The sequence below is a fragment of the Salmo salar genome, chromosome ssa18 (assembly GCF_905237065.1).
Source record: "Salmo salar chromosome ssa18, Ssal_v3.1, whole genome shotgun sequence".
NCBI classification, from domain to species: domain Eukaryota; kingdom Metazoa; phylum Chordata; class Actinopteri; order Salmoniformes; family Salmonidae; genus Salmo; species Salmo salar.
In genome coordinates, this window is record NC_059459.1 from 3,676,510 (window position 1) to 3,696,268 (window position 19,759).

Here is a 19,759-nt window from a genome sequence, read left to right on the forward strand (position 1 = left end):
GCCAATCTTGGTGTTCTCTGGCAAATGCCAAACGTCCTGCACGGTGTTGGGCTGTAAGCACAACCCCCACCTGTGGACGTCGGGCCCTCATACCACCCTCATGGAGTCTGTTTCTGACCGTTTGAGCAGACACATGCACATTTGTGGCCTGCTGGAGGTCATTTTGCAGGGCTCTGGCAGTGCTTCTCCTGCTCCTCCTTGCACAAAGGTGGAGGTAGCGGTCCTGCTGCTGGGTTGTTGCCCTCCTACGGCCTCCTCCACGTCTCCTGATGTACTGGCCTGTCTCCTGGTAGCGCCTCCATGCTCTGGACACTACACTGACAGACACAGCAAACCTTCTTGCCACAGCTCGCATTGATGTGCCATCCTGGATGAGCTGCACTCCCTGAGCCACTTGTGTGGGTTGTCGACTCAGTCTCATGCTACCACTAGAGTGAAAGCACCGCCAGCATTCAAAAGTGACCAAAACATCAGCCAGGAAGCATAGGAACTGAGAAGTGGTCTGTGGTCACCACCTGCAGAACCGCTCCTTTATTGGGGGTGTCTTGCTAATTGTCTATAATTTCCACCTGTTGTCTATTCCATTTGCACAACAGCATGTGACATTTATTGTCAATCAGTGTTGCTTCCTAAGTGGACAGTTTGATTTCACAGAAATGTGATTGACTTGGAGTTACATTGTGTTGTTTAAGTGTTCCCTTCATTTTTTTGAGCAGTATATATATATAATATATATATATATTTTTTTTTTCAGAACATTAACCGTGTGTAGGTAGATACGTGTGTAGTCAGATGTGGAAAGGTAGATACAAATGATTTGATGCAAGTTGGTGACGGGGGGGGTTTCACACCTAGCTCAAGTTGGGGAGGGGGGTTCACACCTAGCTCGGCTATTAGACAATTCTTAAGTAAGGGTATAGTCTATTGTTCAGCTAATAGCCCATCCTAGAAACATTGTTAGCTGAATTCACAGCCTGCTACGCTTCTGAAAAACGAATAATACTTTTCCCCCTTTCCACTTGTTAAAGATTCCAATTGAGTGTTTTTACCCACAATCGGCCCCAACCCCTATTAATACATTTGGGCACAGTCGATAGCATGCTGGACTTTGGGCTAGAATGTTGGGGGTTCGAAACCTGCTCCCTGCTTGTGTCATTACATTATTTCGCCCTCTTCCATGTGTCATTCTCCGCCTGAGTGGTTCGCTTGTGGGCGTGCTGGCAGGATATGGCAGCACCTTTGGTTGTGTGTGAAGAATTCAGCATAGCAAGTTTGTATGAAGGTCTGGTTATTCACAGGCTTATAGTAATATGCTCTAAACCGCTCTGGTGACAAACTTTGCTGCCCTGTTTTCTATCATCCACATGGCTGGGAGAACCTCCTCAGATGAATGCAGACGAAGGGAGTTATATAGGAAGTGTAGTGTACTGTTTTTTTTTCTATACATATGAATTACAAATCAGCCTTTACGTAATCATGTTTCTTAGTCTATTACATAGTTACAGTGTAATCATTGATGTCCTTGGAGCAGTAAACACTCTTGAAGTGTATAATTGTAATACATAAATGCAGACACAGCATCATTCAAAGAATGGGGTTTGATACACCTGATACTGGATATGACTGAAAAAAAACACTTGCTAAATAGCGATTTTCATAATTTAACTTCATGACAAAAAAATATGCACAATCCTGTGTCTCTACATTAACTAACATATTCCTCTCAATTGTACATTTTTTGCTTGACTCGTTATGACGTTATAATTACTTATATTTGCTTCCAACGTTATGTTTTTGTCAGACATCTTTGCTGAAGAAAGTCACCAGCGACGGGTGGCATAACGTCAAATTCTTCATTGGAACCACTTGATATGATTGGTCATATAAAAACCTTGGGACCGAAATGCATAATAAGTGCTCTAACTCCCCCCTGCGGTGGTCTGGAGCTATGAAGCCATGACGCTGGGTACCTCTAACTCCCACGGCGTAAGCTCGCAACTTTTAACAGAGTCAGCACTGTATATAGTCTTGTAATTGTTATTTATTGTGATACCATTTTTTATTTGCAAATGTTCTTACTTTTTCACTCTGCATTGTTGGAAAGCATTTGTCAGTAAGCATTTCAATGTATAGTCTACACCTGTTGTATTCGGCACATGTGACAAATAACATTTGATGAGGCTATGTTCTAGACTCCCCCGAGATACAATCCATTTCCAGAAGTCCAAACAATTAGCGAAACAAAATGCTTCAAAAAGTTCACAGGGACTACTGCTGGAATTACATTAACTGTGCTAAAAAAGTTAAATTCCACGAGGGACTTCAACAGTGTTATAAAGTGTTCTAGAACAAAGTATTCTAGGTTTCTTTTCACTGACACTCGTAGACAATACAAATTGTTCCAGATCTTCACCGGAGACTCAATAAAAAAAAAGAGAGAAAAAGCGAGAGAGCAATAGAGAGGTTTGAGACCGCTCACTGCTGAGAGGTGTCCAGCAGAGTTCAAGTGGTCATGTTGTGAGAGAGGGTTAGGACTGAGAGGCCCTCACTAAGTCCCAGAGCCCAGGGAACCTCCAACACATCATTGTCCTGCTGGGACTCCAAACGGGGACATTTTGTGACCAGAACAAGCGCACAGCGCGTCTAGGCATTAATTAGCTAGTTTGGTCACATATGCAAATAAGCTCGTAATGGGACACTGTGGGCATGTGTTTCGTGTATGTGTGAGAGCATGGGTCTGAGAGAGAGTGTGTGTGTGTGTGTGTGTGTGTGTGTGTGTGTGAGAGTGAGAGAATGAGAGCGCGAGAAGGTGGGAACTGGGCAACCTTCTCACCCCAGCTCCGTCTCTCCCTGGGATAAAATAGGGTGAGGTAAATAAGGTAGTGAATGGGTATCCCCCCATCAGATATAGTGAGGGTGGGGGGATAAATACCAATGGTGAAGGGGCAGGAAACTGTGGCAACAGACACGACTGACACCAGTGTGTTTAGGATTCTACGTATATATAACATTGCAGAGGCAACCAAACACACACACACACACACGCAAAACGGGAGATCCATCAAGCGGACCCATAATAAATGCTGGGGGGAGGACGGAGTGTGAAAATGGCATTTTGCCATAATCCTCAACAAGACATCACAATGTCTTCGACAGAAAGGGAAAAGTTGGGAGGAATACCTGAATGAAATAACACACGGATGAATGAACCAATGAGGGAATAGAGGAATTAGATAATGAAATAGGGAGGCAATGAAGAAATGAATGAGAGAAAGGGGGGATTAATGAGACATTTCTGGCCCAATCTAATAGACTTGGAAAGGGTGCTTACTTTCACCCAACCTCCTCAAAACCATCCCGTCTCAGTCCATGTTATGTGGATGTCCCCGGTGTGTGTGTGTGTGCGAAAGACAGATGGTTCTGTGTGTGCAAGATGATTGTGTGTATGTTTCCATGAGTTAGTGGGTGTGTGTCACACACACTCCTAGTGTTGCTGATTTACAGTGGCCATCTCCACTGTGACCTATCCTCAACCGCTAATGGTTCTAGCAGCCCAGTCTGCTCTCCCTTACGCTTTCTCTCCATCCGTCTATCCATTCCTCCTATCTGCTGTGAGCGAGTCCATCACTTTTATTTACATTCTTCCCCTCCGTACAGTTTTACTGTATATGAATCAGCTGTTCTGCTCTAAGAGCAGAACAGTGCGTGTGTGTGTTTGTATATGTGTATGTGTGCTCCGTCTCTTATAAACCTCATTTCCAGTGCTTCACCATGTCATAGCAGGCTACCATAGGGGAGGATTAGAACCAGTTTTAAACAGGCCCAAAAGTCAGGCAGCCAGGCCTTAGAGCTTTGGATAAAGCATAACCATTAGTGTTGAGAATGTAAGAATTCACCTTTCAGAATCCCCCTGGCTTCATTTTAATTAAACATATCTTAACAGGCACACACTTTACCAATGGAATGGCTGACATGATGTCTGTTTATGTCCCTGAGATGTCCTGGCCCTGGTCTCAAACCCACAACCCTCTGATCTTTCTGTTGCCCAGTTCAAAATAGACTGATTATGGGTTTGAGTTGAATGCCAACCTAGGCCTGGAAGTCATGGATTCTACCTCAACTGGGAGTTGTTGGGGCATAGGGGTTCTACACTGGCTGTATGAAGCTACAGTGCAGTAGCAACCCTGCACCCTGAGTGAGAACAGTAACAGCACATTGAGTAAGAGAACACAGCTCTCAGTGGGCTGTTGTTACATAATGTATGGACTAGAGCAAAGCTATGGCTCTGGACCAGAGCCTTGCTCCTCAGTGTAGGGGCCCTCAGAGACAGAGGAGTAGGGGCTAATGAGTGAAAATGAAAAGGAGAGAGCCAGAACACTAGTTCAGACTGGTCTACCTGTTGAGACCCTTGCACTTAGAATAACACAGAGGGAAAGACAGGAAAAGAGGGAGTGGGAGAAAAAGGAGAGGAGGGAGAGCTCTCCATGAGGGCCAGATAGGCTTTTAGGAACGTGACGCTCTGAATGTACTGGGGTTTCAATGAGAGAATCATTGCCGTAGCCACCAGTCGGAGAGGTTAGGCGGGGGTGAAGTGGAGTCAATGGGGGCCATCAACACCGTTTACACGGTTCCAAATGATAATATATATATTTTCTCTAATCATTTCTTACCCTATTCTCCGTAAGAGAAACCCAAATTACACCCTATTTCGTACATAGTGCACTACTTTTGACCAAAGCCCAGAGCCCTGGTCAAAAGCAGTGCACTATAGGGAACAGGACGCAATTTGGAACGTAGATGAGGAGACATCCATTCCAATCCTCTGTCCCTCCACCAAGTGCACTGAACACATAAATGTCTTTATGAAGGTGAGGCGAGGCACAGAGATTAAAATAACACATAGAATAGAGAAAACATTGCGCTCACATCAAAACTTCAGCCATTAATCACACTGACATGTTAAGGAGCAGGGCAAAACTCCCGTTCTCTGTTTGATATCATACAGAATAATAGAAATACTGTAGTGAAATATTCTCTACTACTTTGGAGAAGTTATTGGCATCCTACTATTGTGAATATAGTTGGGTAGAGTACAACAGAATACAATTGAGCAGAGTACAGTAGTCAAGTAGAGCAGAGTATAACAGAACAAAATGAAAGTGTCATTATCGTACCTTGTATCGCATCTTGTTGCAGGAGTGGATGTAGAAGCCCAGGTAGTAGAAGCACAGCTTGGGCGACTGTTTCTGCAGCTGCCTGGTGAAGGCAACCTCCCTGGAGAAAAGAGATAGAGGATTTAGTCACAGACAGACAATATAATAAAGTACACTATTAATACAAAAGTATGTGACACCCCTTCAAATTAGTGCTATTTCAGCCACACCCGTTGAGCACACAGCCATGTAATCTCCACAGAAAAACATTGGCAGTAGAACGGCCTTACTAAAGAGCTCAGTGACTTTCAACCTGGCACCGTCATAGGATGCCACCTTTCCAACAAGTCACTTCGTCAAATTTCTACCCTGCTAGAGCTGCCCCGGTCAACTGTAAGGGCTGTTATAATGTGAAGTGGGAACGTCTAGGAACAAGGATCAGCCATGAAGTGGTAGGCCACACAAGCTTACAGAATGGCACCGGCGAGTGCTGAAGCACGTAAAAATGGTCTGTCCTAGGTTGCAACACACACTACCGAGTTCCATACTGCCTCTGAAAGCAACGTCAGCACAAGAACCGATAGTCGGGAGCTTAATGAAATGGGTTTCCATGTCCAAGCAGCCGCAAACAAGCCTAAGATCACCATGTGCAATGCCAAGTGTCGGCTGGAGTGATGTAAAGCTCGCCGCCATTGGACTCTGGAGCAGTGGAAACGCTTTATTTGGAGTGATGAATCACGCTTCACCATCTGGTATTCCGACGGACAAATCTGGGTTTGGCCAGGAAAACGCTACCTGCTCGAATGCATAGCGCCAACTAAAGTTTAGTGGAGGTGGAATAATGGTCTGGGCTGTTTTCATTTGTCAGGCCCCTTAGTTCCAGTGAAGGGAAATCTTAACGCTATAGCATACAATGACATTCTACACAATTCTGTGCCAACAGTTTGGTGGAAGGCCCTTTTTCCTGTTTCAGCATGACAATGCCCCAGTGTACAAAGCGAGGCCCATACAGAAATGGTTTGTCGAGATCGGCGTGGAAAAACTTGACTGGCCTGCACAAAGCCCTGACCTTAACCCCATCAAACATCTTTGGGATGATTTCGAACGCTGATTGTGAGCCAGGCCTAATCGCTGTAATAGCAGCAAAGAGGGGACCAACTCCAAATGAACGCTCATAATTTAGGAATAAGACGCTCGACAAGCAGGTGTCCACATACTTTTTGTCACGTAGTGTATCTATTTTGTCCTATTTAATTCTGTGTGTTTAGTCCAGGCAGTAATGCAGATACAGTATAAGTTTTCTATTGAGATAGGCAGAAAACTACTGTCTGTTTCTTACAAAGATTTACAATGAAGTAGTATCAATTGGATTTAATTCTGTGAGTTTAGTACAGGTAGTCAGAATGGACAGGGCCCTTGAGGGTCTGGGGACAGTGGAGTGGCATGACGGATCCCTGAGCAGGTTGCTGGTTCAAGACCCATCTTATAGTATGAACCCTTCAGCAAAGTCCTTTACCCATATAATAATGATATAGAACACTATATTAATTAAATATGTATTGTTTGACTTAAAAGGTTTTAATAAACAGCTGTACTACACAGAACATGAGTCTCATCTGTAATATTGTATAAATGTTTTAGAAATCTGCTGCAAAGAGTAATTTTATACAATCACTTATCATAGCATAACCATAACATACTATAATCACATAGGCCCTATAATCATAGCTGACTATTTCAGAGTAGTAAACCAGCTGGCATTTATAAAACAAGGAAGAAAACACCTAGATGTCAAATGGCACTGTATTCGCTATATATAGTGCACTATGTACTGTAGGCCATTTAGGAAGCAACCAACAACTACATTATAGTACGCAGTCCGTTTCCCCAGTGTTCACATTACATTGGATAAAAACTGTGAAATGTTGAGCAGAGAGGAGGTAGACAATAAGGCTAAGGAGTGCATAAAATAAAGGCTTAATCCCAATACCCACCCTTACGGCTTGGGTACATTAGTAAGCAGTAAATTGCCTCGTGCCGCTCAGGCCTACCAGAGTGGCTCGCTTGTGGGTATGCTGGCAGCATAGGTAACCCGTTTCAGGAAACTAGGCGTATGTCGCAGGTCACTACTTCACAGGAGAGACATTTGAATGTAAAACATTTTTGTTAATCAAAATGCGTTTTTTTTTTTTTACATGTGAACTTTCATGTGCCTTAATAACAAAACTTGTATGCCATCTGTAAATACATAAACAATTGTTAACTTACGAGCATAGTTGGTTTAGCCAAAGACAGACAGCAGTCTGCCATATAGCACGCTTCTTTCTATTTGATATGGTCAGTATGTCTAGTTAATCCTGTCTAGCGCGGCTTTAAAAAAAATGTATTGTGTATTAAAATTGCATAAGTGTTGCTCTCCACTTTCTGTGGGACTGAGTTTTGAAATCAGTGGAATTTGAGTATGATAGCTAAGGAGATTGAGAAAACACCTGTCTCCAGATTACATCTTCCAGCTAAGGGCAACCATGGCATCCGACAGGAGACGGGTCCAACCATGAATGATGTAAACGAGTAAGATAGTCTAGCTATTTCCATTTTCAGATATGACACGTTTCTAATTTTGACTGAAAGAGCAATTTGCTTGGCAAGCTGTAGCCTAATTTTAGCTAGCTAACATTGAACCTGGTTGGTTAGCTACCTTCAGGATAGTAACGTCATGAGTTGTGATTATGGTTAATTGATTAGCTAGCTAGCTAACGTTAGCTGGCTGGCTCGCTTGCTAACATTACGTGTATGACCTTACTATTCGTATCTCAGAGCTATTTGTTTGGCTAGCTATAGCCTAATGTTAGCTAGCTAACATTGAACCTGGTTGGTTAGCTACCGGCAGAGCTAGCTAGCTATATGTCTTTTAAAAATACTCCACTATGCAAGTAACCATTTCGGGTGCGTTCGTAAATTAAGTCTGGCCATCTACACCGATTTCAGAGCACTCTCGTTTGAGTGTGCCAGAGAGCGCAGAACTGATGAATTTACAAATGCTCAACACCCGTTGAATATGCCCGGTGTCTGTAAACATCGGCAAAAAGGGTAATTAAAAATGGTTGCCGGCAGCACAGTTACAGTCACCAACGCTCTGGATAACATGAAAACTGCCTAACCAGCTCTACTAGGGTGACTAAAATGAGCAGAGTGGGGTGTACTCTTATTATGTGTCTGGAAGTAGCTAGCAAGCTAGCCAATGTTAGCCAGTTAGCTCGGGTGCTTGACTGCCATTGTCAGAACGTTCGGATCAACCCTACTAAACCGGCCAGAGCGTCCAGTGTGCGCTCAATGCGAAACGCTCTGAATTTACAAACAGACAAACTGACAGCACAGTTGCAATCAAACAACACTCTGAATAACAAAACAGAGTAACCAACTCTGCTAGGGCGAGTAATGTTAAGTGAGCTGTTCTCGCTCAGATATGTCTGGAAGTAGCTAGCTTTGGCGCTTGACTGCTGTTAGTACATTCGGATCAACCCTTAAAGAGATGGGTGGGGCTAAAGCTTAAGAGGGTGTGACGATGCTGAATGGGTGTAAACAAAGAAGGGCTCTCCAATAGTAGTAAAAAAAACATTCAAGGCCATTTTCTCAAAAGTGAGTTTACAAGTTTACTTTCAAAGCAAAATTAGATTCCCTATGTTCCTCAAATGTAGTGTATGATATACCATTTTGTAGCTCTGAGTCTCTACTTTTATCCAACGTAAAAAAAAACAATTTCTAATTTTGCTACTTAAGACCGATTTGAGCCGGTCAGTCACATATAGCAGCAAGTTCGATTGTGCATCAGGAATTCAGCACAGCAAGTTTTGCACAGCACAGCTCTGGTTATTAAATGGGTTAATAGTTTAATCCATTCTCCATTTCACAAATGTATTCACAGGTAAATAGTAATATGCTCTCAACCGCTCTGGTGACAAATTTTGCTGCCCTGTTTCCAATCGTCCACATTGCTGGGAGAACTTATTCAACTAAGTAAATATATTTTGAAAATGTAAAAAAAAAAAAGAAATAATATTAGCTAACTAGATAATGTACAGGCTAACTCAAATTAGCTGCTAACGTAGCTAGCCTGCCAACTTTACATATATCCCCAGCTAACTAAGTTCATATTAGCTTGCTATATTGATATATTCATAATTGTAAAAAACAAACTCCAAATGCATTTGTAGGTAGCTAGCTAACAGCCATGGAAGAGTGTGCAAGGATGGCAATCAACTGTCAAAGTGAGAGAGTAGGCTATTCTGTATAAGGCAGGTACTTTTGTGTAGTTCCAAGTCCCTAGAAGTGAGCACAGAGATAATAGTAACATAATATTCAGTATTTGAGTATAATTTAGCCTTTATCTTGTGATTTTTTTCTGTCCTCAGATACAGAGAGCTGTGAAAGCCTGTCTGCAAATGAAGAGGTCACAATGAAGAGCAGTGGTTCTCAGTCCTGGGGACTCAAAGGGGTGCACATTTTTGTTTTTGCCTTAGCTACACAGCTGATTCAAATGATCAACTCATTGTCAAGTTTCAAGTGATATTTATGTATTCATTTGTGATGCTATCCTTGATATGATCGTGTTGTTGTCACATGCTACACATGCCGAAGAACACCATCGCTACCGTGAAGCACGGGGGTAGCAGCATCATGTTGTCGGGGTGCTTTTCTGCAGGAGGGACTGGTGCAGTTCACAACATAGATGGCATCATGAGGTATGAAAATTATGTGGATATATTGAAGCAACATCTCAAGACATCAGTCAGGAAGTTAAAGCTTGGACGCAAATGGGTCTTCCAAATGGACAATGACCCCAAGCATACTTCCAAAGTTGTGGCAAAATGGCTTAAGGACAACAAAAACAAGGTACTGGAGTGGCCATCACAAAGCCCTGCCCTCAATCCCATAGAAAATCTTTGGGAAGAACTGATAAAGTGTGTGCGAGCAAGGAGGCCTACAAATCTGACTCAGTTACACCAGCTCTGTCAGGAGGAATGGGCCAAAATTCACCCAACTTATTGTGGGAAGCTCGTGGAAGGCTACCCAAAACGTTTGACCCAAGTTAAACAATTTAAAGGCCATGCTACCAAATACTAATTGAGTGTATGTAAACTTCTGACACACTGCGAATGTGATGAAAGAAATAAAAGCTGAAATAAATCATTCTCTAATATAATTCTGATATTTCACATTCCTAAAATAAAGTGGTGATCCTAACTGACCTAAGACAGGGAATTTTTACTAGGATTAAATGTCAGGAATTGTGAAAAACTGAGTTTAAATGTATTTGGCTAAGGTGTATATAAACTTCGACTCCAACTGTAAGTATTCCGAACCTTTGCTATGAGACTCAAAATTGAGCTCAAGTGCATCCTGTTTCCATTGATCATCCTTGAGATGTTTCTTCAACTTGGGAGTCCGCCTGTGCTAAATTCAATTGATTGGAGATTATTTGGAAAGGAACTCACCGGTCTATATAAAGGTCCCATAGTTGACAAAAAACAAGCTATGAGGTCGAAGGAATTGTCCGTAGAGCTCCGAGACAGCATTGTGTCGAGGCACAGATCTGAGGAAGGGTACCCAAAATTTTTTGCAGCATTGAAAGTCTCCAATCCTTCTTAAATGGAAGTTTGAAACCACCAAGACTCTTCCTAGAGCTGGCTGCCCGGCCAAACTGAGCAATCGGGGGAGAAGGGCCTTGGTCAGGGAGGTGACCAAGAACCCGATGGTCACTGACAGAGCTCCAGAGTTCCTCTGTGGCGACGGGAGAACCATCCAGAAGAAAGCCGGCCCTTCAGGAAGTCCAGGATCCAGCTGCAGAGGAAGATGTTCAGAACCCTGATTCCTAAGCTTGGTGACAAGCTTGAAGGGGACAATGGTGTTGAACGTTGCGCTGTAGTCAATGAACAGCATTCTTACATAGGTATTCCTCTTATCTAGATTGGTGCAGTGCGGAAAGCAACTGAGATTGTGTCGTCTATGGATCTGTTGGGGCGGTATGCAAATTGGAGTGGGTCAAGGGTGCCGGAGTTAATGTGTGCCATAACCAGCCTCTCAAAGCACTTCATGATTACATAAATGAGTGCTACGGGCGGCAATCATTCTGGCATGTATGCCATTGCCCCATAGAGCTGCAATCTGACCTTGTTGCCTTACAGAAAGCCCTGGTTGGTTTAAAAATGAAAGCGGGCAAATATATGTTCTCTAATTCTAAAAAACTAAAATCTGATGGACTGCATACTTATTAATTGGATGGTTCTCCCATCGATAGGTTTCCTGCCTGTAAACATCTGGTCATGTGCACTGACAAAGTGTGAATGTTTAAAAAACAGACGAATGAGCTGATTTAAAGTGGGCTTATATATATATTTTTAAGATACTGCCTCTCCCTAAATAGCAGGAAGCAGTTTGGCAGGAAAATGTGTACTGTACAGTTTTTGACTATGGGGACACCATTTACCAAATTGCAGCAGCCACTACTCTTAAACTTTTGGATGCCGTCTAACACAGCGCCATTTTTGTTTACAAAGCAATACTACACAAGCTTCCAACTTCCCTATTGCACTCCACATTGCCCTTTCCCACCTGGACAAAAGGAACACTTATGTAAGAATGCTATTCATTGACTCCAGCTCAGCGTTCAACACCATAGTACCCTCAAAGCTCATCACTAAGCTAAGGATCCTGGGACTAAACACCTCCCTCTGCAACTGGATCCTGGACTTCCTGACGGGCCGCCCCCAGGTGGTGAGGGTAGGTAGCAACACATCTGCCACGCTGATCCTCAATACTGGAGCTCCCCAGGGGTGCGTACTCAGTCCCCTCCTGTACTCCCTGTTCACCCACGACTGCATGGCCAGGCAAGACTCCAACACCATCATTAAGTTTGCAGATGACACAACAGTGGTAGGCCTGATCACCGACACCGACGAGACAGCCTATAGGGAGGAGGTCAGAGACCTGGCCGGGTGGTTCCAGATTAACAACCTATCCCTCAACGTAACCAAGACTAAGGAGATGATTGTGGACTACAGGAAAAGGAGGACCGAGCACGCCCCCATTCTCATCGACGGGGCTGTAGCGGAGCAGGTTGAGAGCTTCAAGTTCCTTGGTGTCTACATCAACAACAAACTAGAATGGTCCAAACACACCAAGACAGTCGTGAAGAGGGCACGGCAAAGCCTATTCCCCCCCAGGAAACTAAAAGGATTTGGCATGGGTCCTCAGATCCTCAAAAGGTTCTACAGCTGCAACAGAGAGCATCCTGACTGGTTGCATCACTGCCTGGTATGGCAATTGCTCGGCCTCTGACCGCAAGGCAAACCAACATTTGTTATTGAAGTAGAAGTCCTGGAAGTGCATTCTGACGAAGAACAGCAAAGGTAATAACATTTTTTCTTATAGTAAATCTGACATTGGTGAGTGCTAAACTTGCTGGGTGTCTAAATAGCTAGCCCTGTGATCCCGGGCTATCTACTTAGAATATTGCAAAATGTGCTTTCACCGAAAAGCTATTTTAAAATCGGACATATCGAGTGCATAGAGGAGTTCTGTATCTATAATTCTTAAAATAATTGTTATGCTTTTTGTGAACGTTTATCGTGAGTAATTTAGTAAATTCACCGGTAGTGTTCGGTCGGAATGCTAGTCACATGCTAATGTAAAAAGCTGTTTTTTGATATAAATATGAACTTGATTGAACAAAACATGCATGTATTGTATAACATAATGTCCTAGGGTTGTCATCTGATGAAGATCATCAAAGGTTAGTGCTGCATTTAGCTGTGGTTTGGGTTTATGTGACATTATATGCTAGCTTGAAAAATAGGTGACATAATCTAATGTTTTGCTTTCGTTGTAAAGCCTTTTTGAAATCGGACAGTGTGGTTAGATTAACGAGAGTCTTGTCTTTAAAATGGTGTAAAATAGTCATATGTTTGAAAAATTGAAGTTTTTGCATTTTTGAGGTATTTGAATATCGCGCCACGGGATTACACTGGCTGTTGAGTAGGGGGGACGCAAGCGTCCCACCTAGCCCATAGAGGTTAACCTCTCTAGGGTATGCGTCCCACCTACTCAACAGCCAGTGGAATCCCGTGGCGCGATATTCAAATACCTTAGAAATGCTATTACTTCAATTTCTCAAACATATGACTATTTTACACCATTTTAAAGACAAGACTCTCGTTAATCGAACCACACTGTCCGATTTCAAAAAGGCTTTACAACGAAAGCAAAACATTAGATTATGTCAGCAGAGTACCCAGCCAGAAATAATCAGACACCCATTTTTCAAGCTAGCATATGTCACATAAACCCAAACCACAGCTAAATGCAGCACTAACCTTTGATGATCTTCATCAGATGACAACCCTAGGACATTATGTTATAAAATACATGCATGTTTTGTTCAATCAAGTTCATATTTATATCAAAAGCCAGCTTTTTACATTAGCATGTGACGTTCAGAACTAGCATACCCACCGCAAACTTCCGGTGAATTTACTAAATTACTCATGATAAACGTTCACAAAAAACAATTATTTTAAGAATTATAGATACAGAAGTCCTTTATGGAATCGCTATGTCCGATTTTAAAATAGCTTTTCGGCAAAAGCACATTTTGCAATATTCTGAGTAGATAGCTCGCCATCACAGGCTAGCTATTTTGACACCCACCAAGTTTGGCCTGCACCAAACTCAGATTTACTATAAAAAAAAATTGGATTACCTTTGCTGTTCTTCGTCAGAATGCACTCCCAGGACTTCTACTTCAATAACAAATGTTGGTTTGGTTCAAAATAATCCATAGTTATGTTAAAATATCCACTGTTTTGTTCGTGCGTTCAAGACACTATCCGAAGTGTGACGAAGGGTTACGCACCCGACGCGTTTCGTGACAAAAAAATCTAAATATTCCATTACCGTACTTCGAAGCATGTCAACCGCTGTTTAAAATCAATTTTTATGCGATTTTACTCGTAAAAAAGCGATAATATTCCGACCGGGAAACCCTGTTTTCGTTCAAAGACGAAAAAATTAAAACATGGTGTCGGCTCGTGCACGCGCCCCCAGTCTCATTGTTCTCTGATCGACCACTATCCAAATGCACTACTGTTTTTCAGCCTGGGCCTGCAAAGGCATCATTCCCCGTTCTGCCGCCTTCTGAGAGCCTATGGGAGCCGTAGGAAGTGTCACGTTACAGCAGAGATCCTCAGTTTTCAATAAAGAGAGTGTAGAAGGCCAAGAAATGGTCAGAGAGAGCGCTTCCTGTTTGGAATCTTCTCAGGTTTTGGCCTGCCAAATGAGTTCTGTTATACTCACAGACACCATTCAAACAGTTTTAGAAACGTTAGGGTGTTTTCTATCCAAATCAAACAATTATATGCATATTCTAGTTACTGGGCAGGAGTAGTAACCAGATTAAATCGGGTACGTTTTTTTATCCGGCCGTGCAAATACTGCCCCCTATCCCCAACAGGTTAACATCCTTATAATTTATTGCCCTCCAGGTTCCCTTGGCGAGTTCAGCAATGAGCTTGACGCCTTGATAAGTTCCTTTCCTGAGGATGGCTCACCCCTCACAGTTCTGGGTGACTTTAACCTCCCTACGTCTACCTTTGACAAATTTCTCTCTGCCTCCTTTCCACTCCTCTCCTCTTTTGACCTCACCCTCTCACCGTCCCCCCCATTCACAAGGCAGGCAAATATCTTGACCTCATCTTCTCTAGATGCTGCTCTTCTACTAATCTCACTGCAACTCCCCTCCAAGTCTCCGATCACTACCTTGTATCCTTTTCCCTCTCCTCCAACACTACTCACTCTGCCTCTACTCAGATGGTATTGCGCCGTCGCAACCTTCACCCTCTCTCTCCTGCTACTCTGTTCTCTTCCATCCTATCATCTCTTCCCTCTGCTCAAACCTTCTCCAACCTATCTCCTGATTCTGCCTCCTCAACCCTCCTCTCCTCCCTTTCTGCAGCCTTTGACTCTCTATGTCCCCTATCCTCCCGACCGACTCGGTCCTCCCCTCCTGCTCCGTGGCTTGACGACTCATTGCGAGCTCACAGAACAGGGCTCCGGGCAGCCGAGCGGAAATGGAGGAAAACTAGCCTCCCTGCGGACCTGGCATCTTTTCACTCCCTCCTCTCTACATTTTCCTCCTCTGTTTTTGCTGCTAAAGCCACTTTCTACCACTCTAAATTCCAAGCATCTGCCTCTAACCCTAGGAAGCTCTTTGCTACCTTCTCCTCCCTCCTGAATCCTCCTCCCCCTCCCCCCTCCTCCCTCTCTGCGGATGACTTCGTCAACCATTTTGAAAAGAAGGTCGACGACATCCGATCCTCGTTTGTTAAGTCAAACGACACCGCTGGTCCTGCTCACATTGCCCTACCCTATGCTTTGACCTCTTTCTCCCCTCTCTCTCCAGATGAAATCTTGCGTCTTGTGACGGCCGGCCGCCCAACAACCTGCCCGCTTGACCCTATCCCCTCCTCTCTTCTCCAGACCATTTCCGGAGACCTTCTCCCTTACCTCACCCCGCTCATCAACTCATCCTTGACCGCTGGCTACGTCCCTTCCGTCTTCAAGAGAGCGTGAGTTGCACCCGTTCTCAAAAATATCTACACTCAATCCCTCCGATGTCAACAACTACAGACCAGTATCCCTTCTTTCTTTTCTCTCCAAAACTCTTGAACGTGCCGTCCTTGGCCAGCTCTCCTGCTATCTCTCTCAGAATGACCTTCTCGATCCAAATCAGTCAGGTTTCAAGGCTGGTCATTCAACTGAGACTGCTCTTCTCTGTGTCACGGAGGCTCTCCGCACTGCTAAAGCTAACTCTCTCTCCTCTGCTGTCATCCTTCTAGACCTATCTGCTGCCTTTGATACTGTGAACCATCAGATCCTCCTCTCCACCCTCTCCGAGTTGGGTATCTCCGGCGCGGCTCACTCTTGGATTGCGTCCTACCTGACAGGTCGCTCCTACCAGGTGGCGTAGCGAGAATCCGTCTCTGCACCACGTGCTCTCACCACTGGTGTCCCCCAGGGCTCAGTTCTAGGCCCTCTCCTAGTCTCGCTATACAACAAGTCACTTGGCTCTGTCATATCCTCACATGGTCTCTCCTATCATTGCTACGCAGACGACACACAATTAATCTTCTCCTTTCCCCCTTCTGATAACCAGGTGGCGAATCGCATCTCTGCATGTCTGGCAGACATATCAGTGTGGATGACAGATCACCACCTCAAGCTGAACCTCGGCAAGACGGAGCTGCTCTTCCTCCCGGGGAAGGACTGCCCTTTCCATGATCTCGCCAACTCCATTGTGTCCTCCTCCCAGAGTGCTAAGAGCCTCGGCGTGACCCTGGACAACACCCTGTCGTTCTCAGCTAACATCAAGGCGGTGACCCGATCCTGTAGGTTCATGCTATACAACATTCGCAGAGTACAACCCTGCCTTACACAGGAAGCGGCGCAGGTCCTAATCATCTCCCGTCTGGATTACTGCAACTCCCTGTTGGCGAGGCTCCCTGCCTGTGCCATTAAACCCCTACAACTCATCCAGAACACCGCAGCCCGTCTGGTGTTCAACCTTCCCAACTTCTCTCACGTCACCCCGCTCCTCCGCACACTCCACTGGCTTCCAGTTGAAGCGCGCATCTGCTACAAGACCATGATGCTTGCCTACGGAGCTGTGAGGGGAACGGCACCTCCGTACCTTCAGGCTCTGATCAGGCCCTACACCCAAACAAGGGCACTGCGTTCATCCACCTCTGGCCTGCTGGCCCCCCTACCTCTGCGGAAGCACAGTTCCCGCTCAGCCCAGTCAAAACTGTTCGCTGCTCTGGCACCCCAATGGTGGAACAAGCTCCCTCACGACGCCAGGACAGCGGAGTCAATCACCACCTTCCGTAGACACCTGAAACCCCACCTCTTTAAGGAATACCTGGGATAGGATATAGTAATCCTTCTACCCCCCCCCGACCCAAAAAAAGATAAAGATATATTGTAAAGTGGTTGTTCCACTGGATATCTTACGGTTAATGCACCAATTTGTAAGTCGCTCTTGATAAGAGCGTCTGCTAAATGACGTAAATGTAAGTACTACCTCAATTGGGCCGACCAACCAGTGCTCCAGCACATTGGCTAACCGGGCTATCTGCATTTTGTCCCACCCACCACCTGCCAACCCCTCTTTTATACTACTGCTACTCTCTGTTCATCATATATGCATAGTCACTTTAACCATATCTACATGTACATACTACCTCAAATCAGCCTGACTAACCGGTGTCTGTATGTAGCCTCGCTACTTTTACAAGCCTCGCTACTGTATATAGCTTGTCTTTTTACTGTTGTTTTATTTCTTTACCTACCTATTGTTCACCTAATACCTTTTTTGCACTATTGGTTAGAGCCTGTTAGTAAGCATTTCACTGTAAGGTCTACACCTGTTGTATTCAGTGCACGTGACAAATACACTTTGATTTGATGCTAAAGTATAAAATAATTAGCTACCAAACCCACTTGCAGGGTAAATCCTAGGTAAATCCTCTTTTTGTTTTAGTGCACCCCCCCATTGTTGGAATAACGTGCACAATTCCTTGATTCACTGGTGCCGCTAGGTTAGTTTAGGACTCTGGTATTAAAGTAACTAATTGAGTATGCAGTTGTAGTATTGAAATTGTTCCTTGTTTCATTTGGAATGTTAATTTTCTTAATTGTGAAAATCTTTGTACTCAGGCTACAATTGTGAATGAGAACCTGTAATCAATGGGGTAAAAAAATAAAAAAGGGATTTTCTTGTCCCGCATGGATCATTTCTTAGTTAATAAACTTAAACTTGATTCAACTTTTCATTCGATTTTTCTATAGACTATTAGTTTTTTTTGTTCTCTCTCATTATTAGTCACCTGGCTACTTTAAGTTTTATGCTATTCATAACCTTTTGAAATGGAACTCAGTTACATTCATTGTTTGATCGGGAGAAAACCATGCATAAAATGATGCAGTCATGCCTTCAGTCATATTCATATAGCCTATCGAATGGAGAGAGAAGAAAATATAGAATACATAAAAAATGAATAGCCTAAAGCCCATGCATCTGACAGAAACAGAGAAAGAAACAATATTTCTGACGACATTTTGTGCTGCTTTGGTGGAATTCTGGAGTTCTGCATCACATACAGTATGTATTGAAATAGGCTTTAGCAAATAGGAATAGGCAAATTACTTGGAATGTCGCTTGTGTGCTGCCCTGCGAGAGACTGTTCTTTACTGCGGGGCGCAAGTCAAGTCACCATCGACGATGGCTGTCAATCATCGTTGATAGACAATGCCATCGTAATATCGCCCAACCCTAACGCAAACACAAAACCACTCCAATGCCGGACACCAGCTGCCTTTTGGATAACAGTGCCTCAGGCGCAATGTCCAGTCCTCTAATTCCTCTTTATCCCCCTCTCCTTGGGGCCCCTCTTCAGAATATCTCAACATCTCCCTCTCCTGTTCTTAGCACAGAATCACACCTACACACACTCCCCATGGAACACCAAGTCTCTCTCTAGCTCGCTCGCTCACTCACTCACTCTTACACCCCCCCCCCCCACACACACGCTTCAGAAGGTGTATGGCAGAAAAGTTGTATATCTGACAGAGGAAGTCTTATAAAATCAAATCAAACCTAACCAAATAACCTTGTCTGGGCTATATCTACACAGGGAGTACTGTTACTCTTGGAGACAGACTCTTGCAATAATAATATAACAAATGCAAACCAGGGTCTGTTCAGGCTTGTGCGTGTGCACGCGTGCGCACACATAAATGTACAAACTGCACATTCTCTACTAGTCACACACACACAATCTGTAGTCTCTCACATGCATGCACACACACGGCCAACTCTGTAAATCACCCAGTCCTTCAACATCTGCGCAGAAATACTTAAAACGCTTTCTCACATTATTGGGTTACACTTTACAGGAAGCGTCAGATGTGTGTGTATGTGCACGCTACGTGTGTGTGATCTCTTATTTCATACCAGCAGACAGAGTGCTGTCGTCAGCCGCACCACAAACACCCCACTGCCTCATCCAATACTGACAGATGAGAGCAGTATTTACCTACCCAGTCCTTAGGTATTACCTATACTGTACCTCTACTGCCCACAGAGGGAGGGAGAGCAGGAGTGTGGTGGGAAAATCAAGAGAAACAGAGAGAGAGTGTAAAGGTTAATTAGGGAAGAAGAACCAGAAAGAAGAGAGAAAAAAATAAAGAGAAATGAGAGAAGAGAGACATGGGGATGAGGGAGGTAAAGGAAAAACATAGGAGCGAAAGAGAGAACAAAAAGTGAAAAGACAGTGTTTTCTGCAAGTACATTGAGTGGCCAGCCAAATAGAAAAAGTAACCGGCCAGGGAGTTTCCAGGCTGTGGAGGATTTCTTTTTTTTTCTTCAGAACAAGCTCTATTTTGTGGCCTCTGGTACATTCTAAAGACCGTGCTTCCATCTGAAATGCACAGCTAAATTATTGAATACTTTATTTTTTATATGACTTCACCAGATTGGTAAAATTACTTGTGGT

The 19,759-nt window shown here is 43.9% G+C and overlaps 1 protein-coding gene across 3 annotated transcripts in view; it reads right to left on the reverse strand.

The window, feature by feature from the left end:
• The window catches only part of LOC106576889 (arginyl-tRNA--protein transferase 1), a 227,911-nt gene that overhangs the window by 60,020 nt on the left and 148,132 nt on the right, over positions 1-19,759 (reverse strand). For all 3 annotated transcript variants that reach the window (XM_014154421.2, XM_045700642.1, XM_014154420.2), the window contains one exon: positions 5,175-5,274. In XM_014154421.2, coding sequence (XP_014009896.2) covers positions 5,175-5,274 — 100 coding nt within the window. The remainder of the gene's footprint in view (positions 1-5,174; positions 5,275-19,759) is intronic.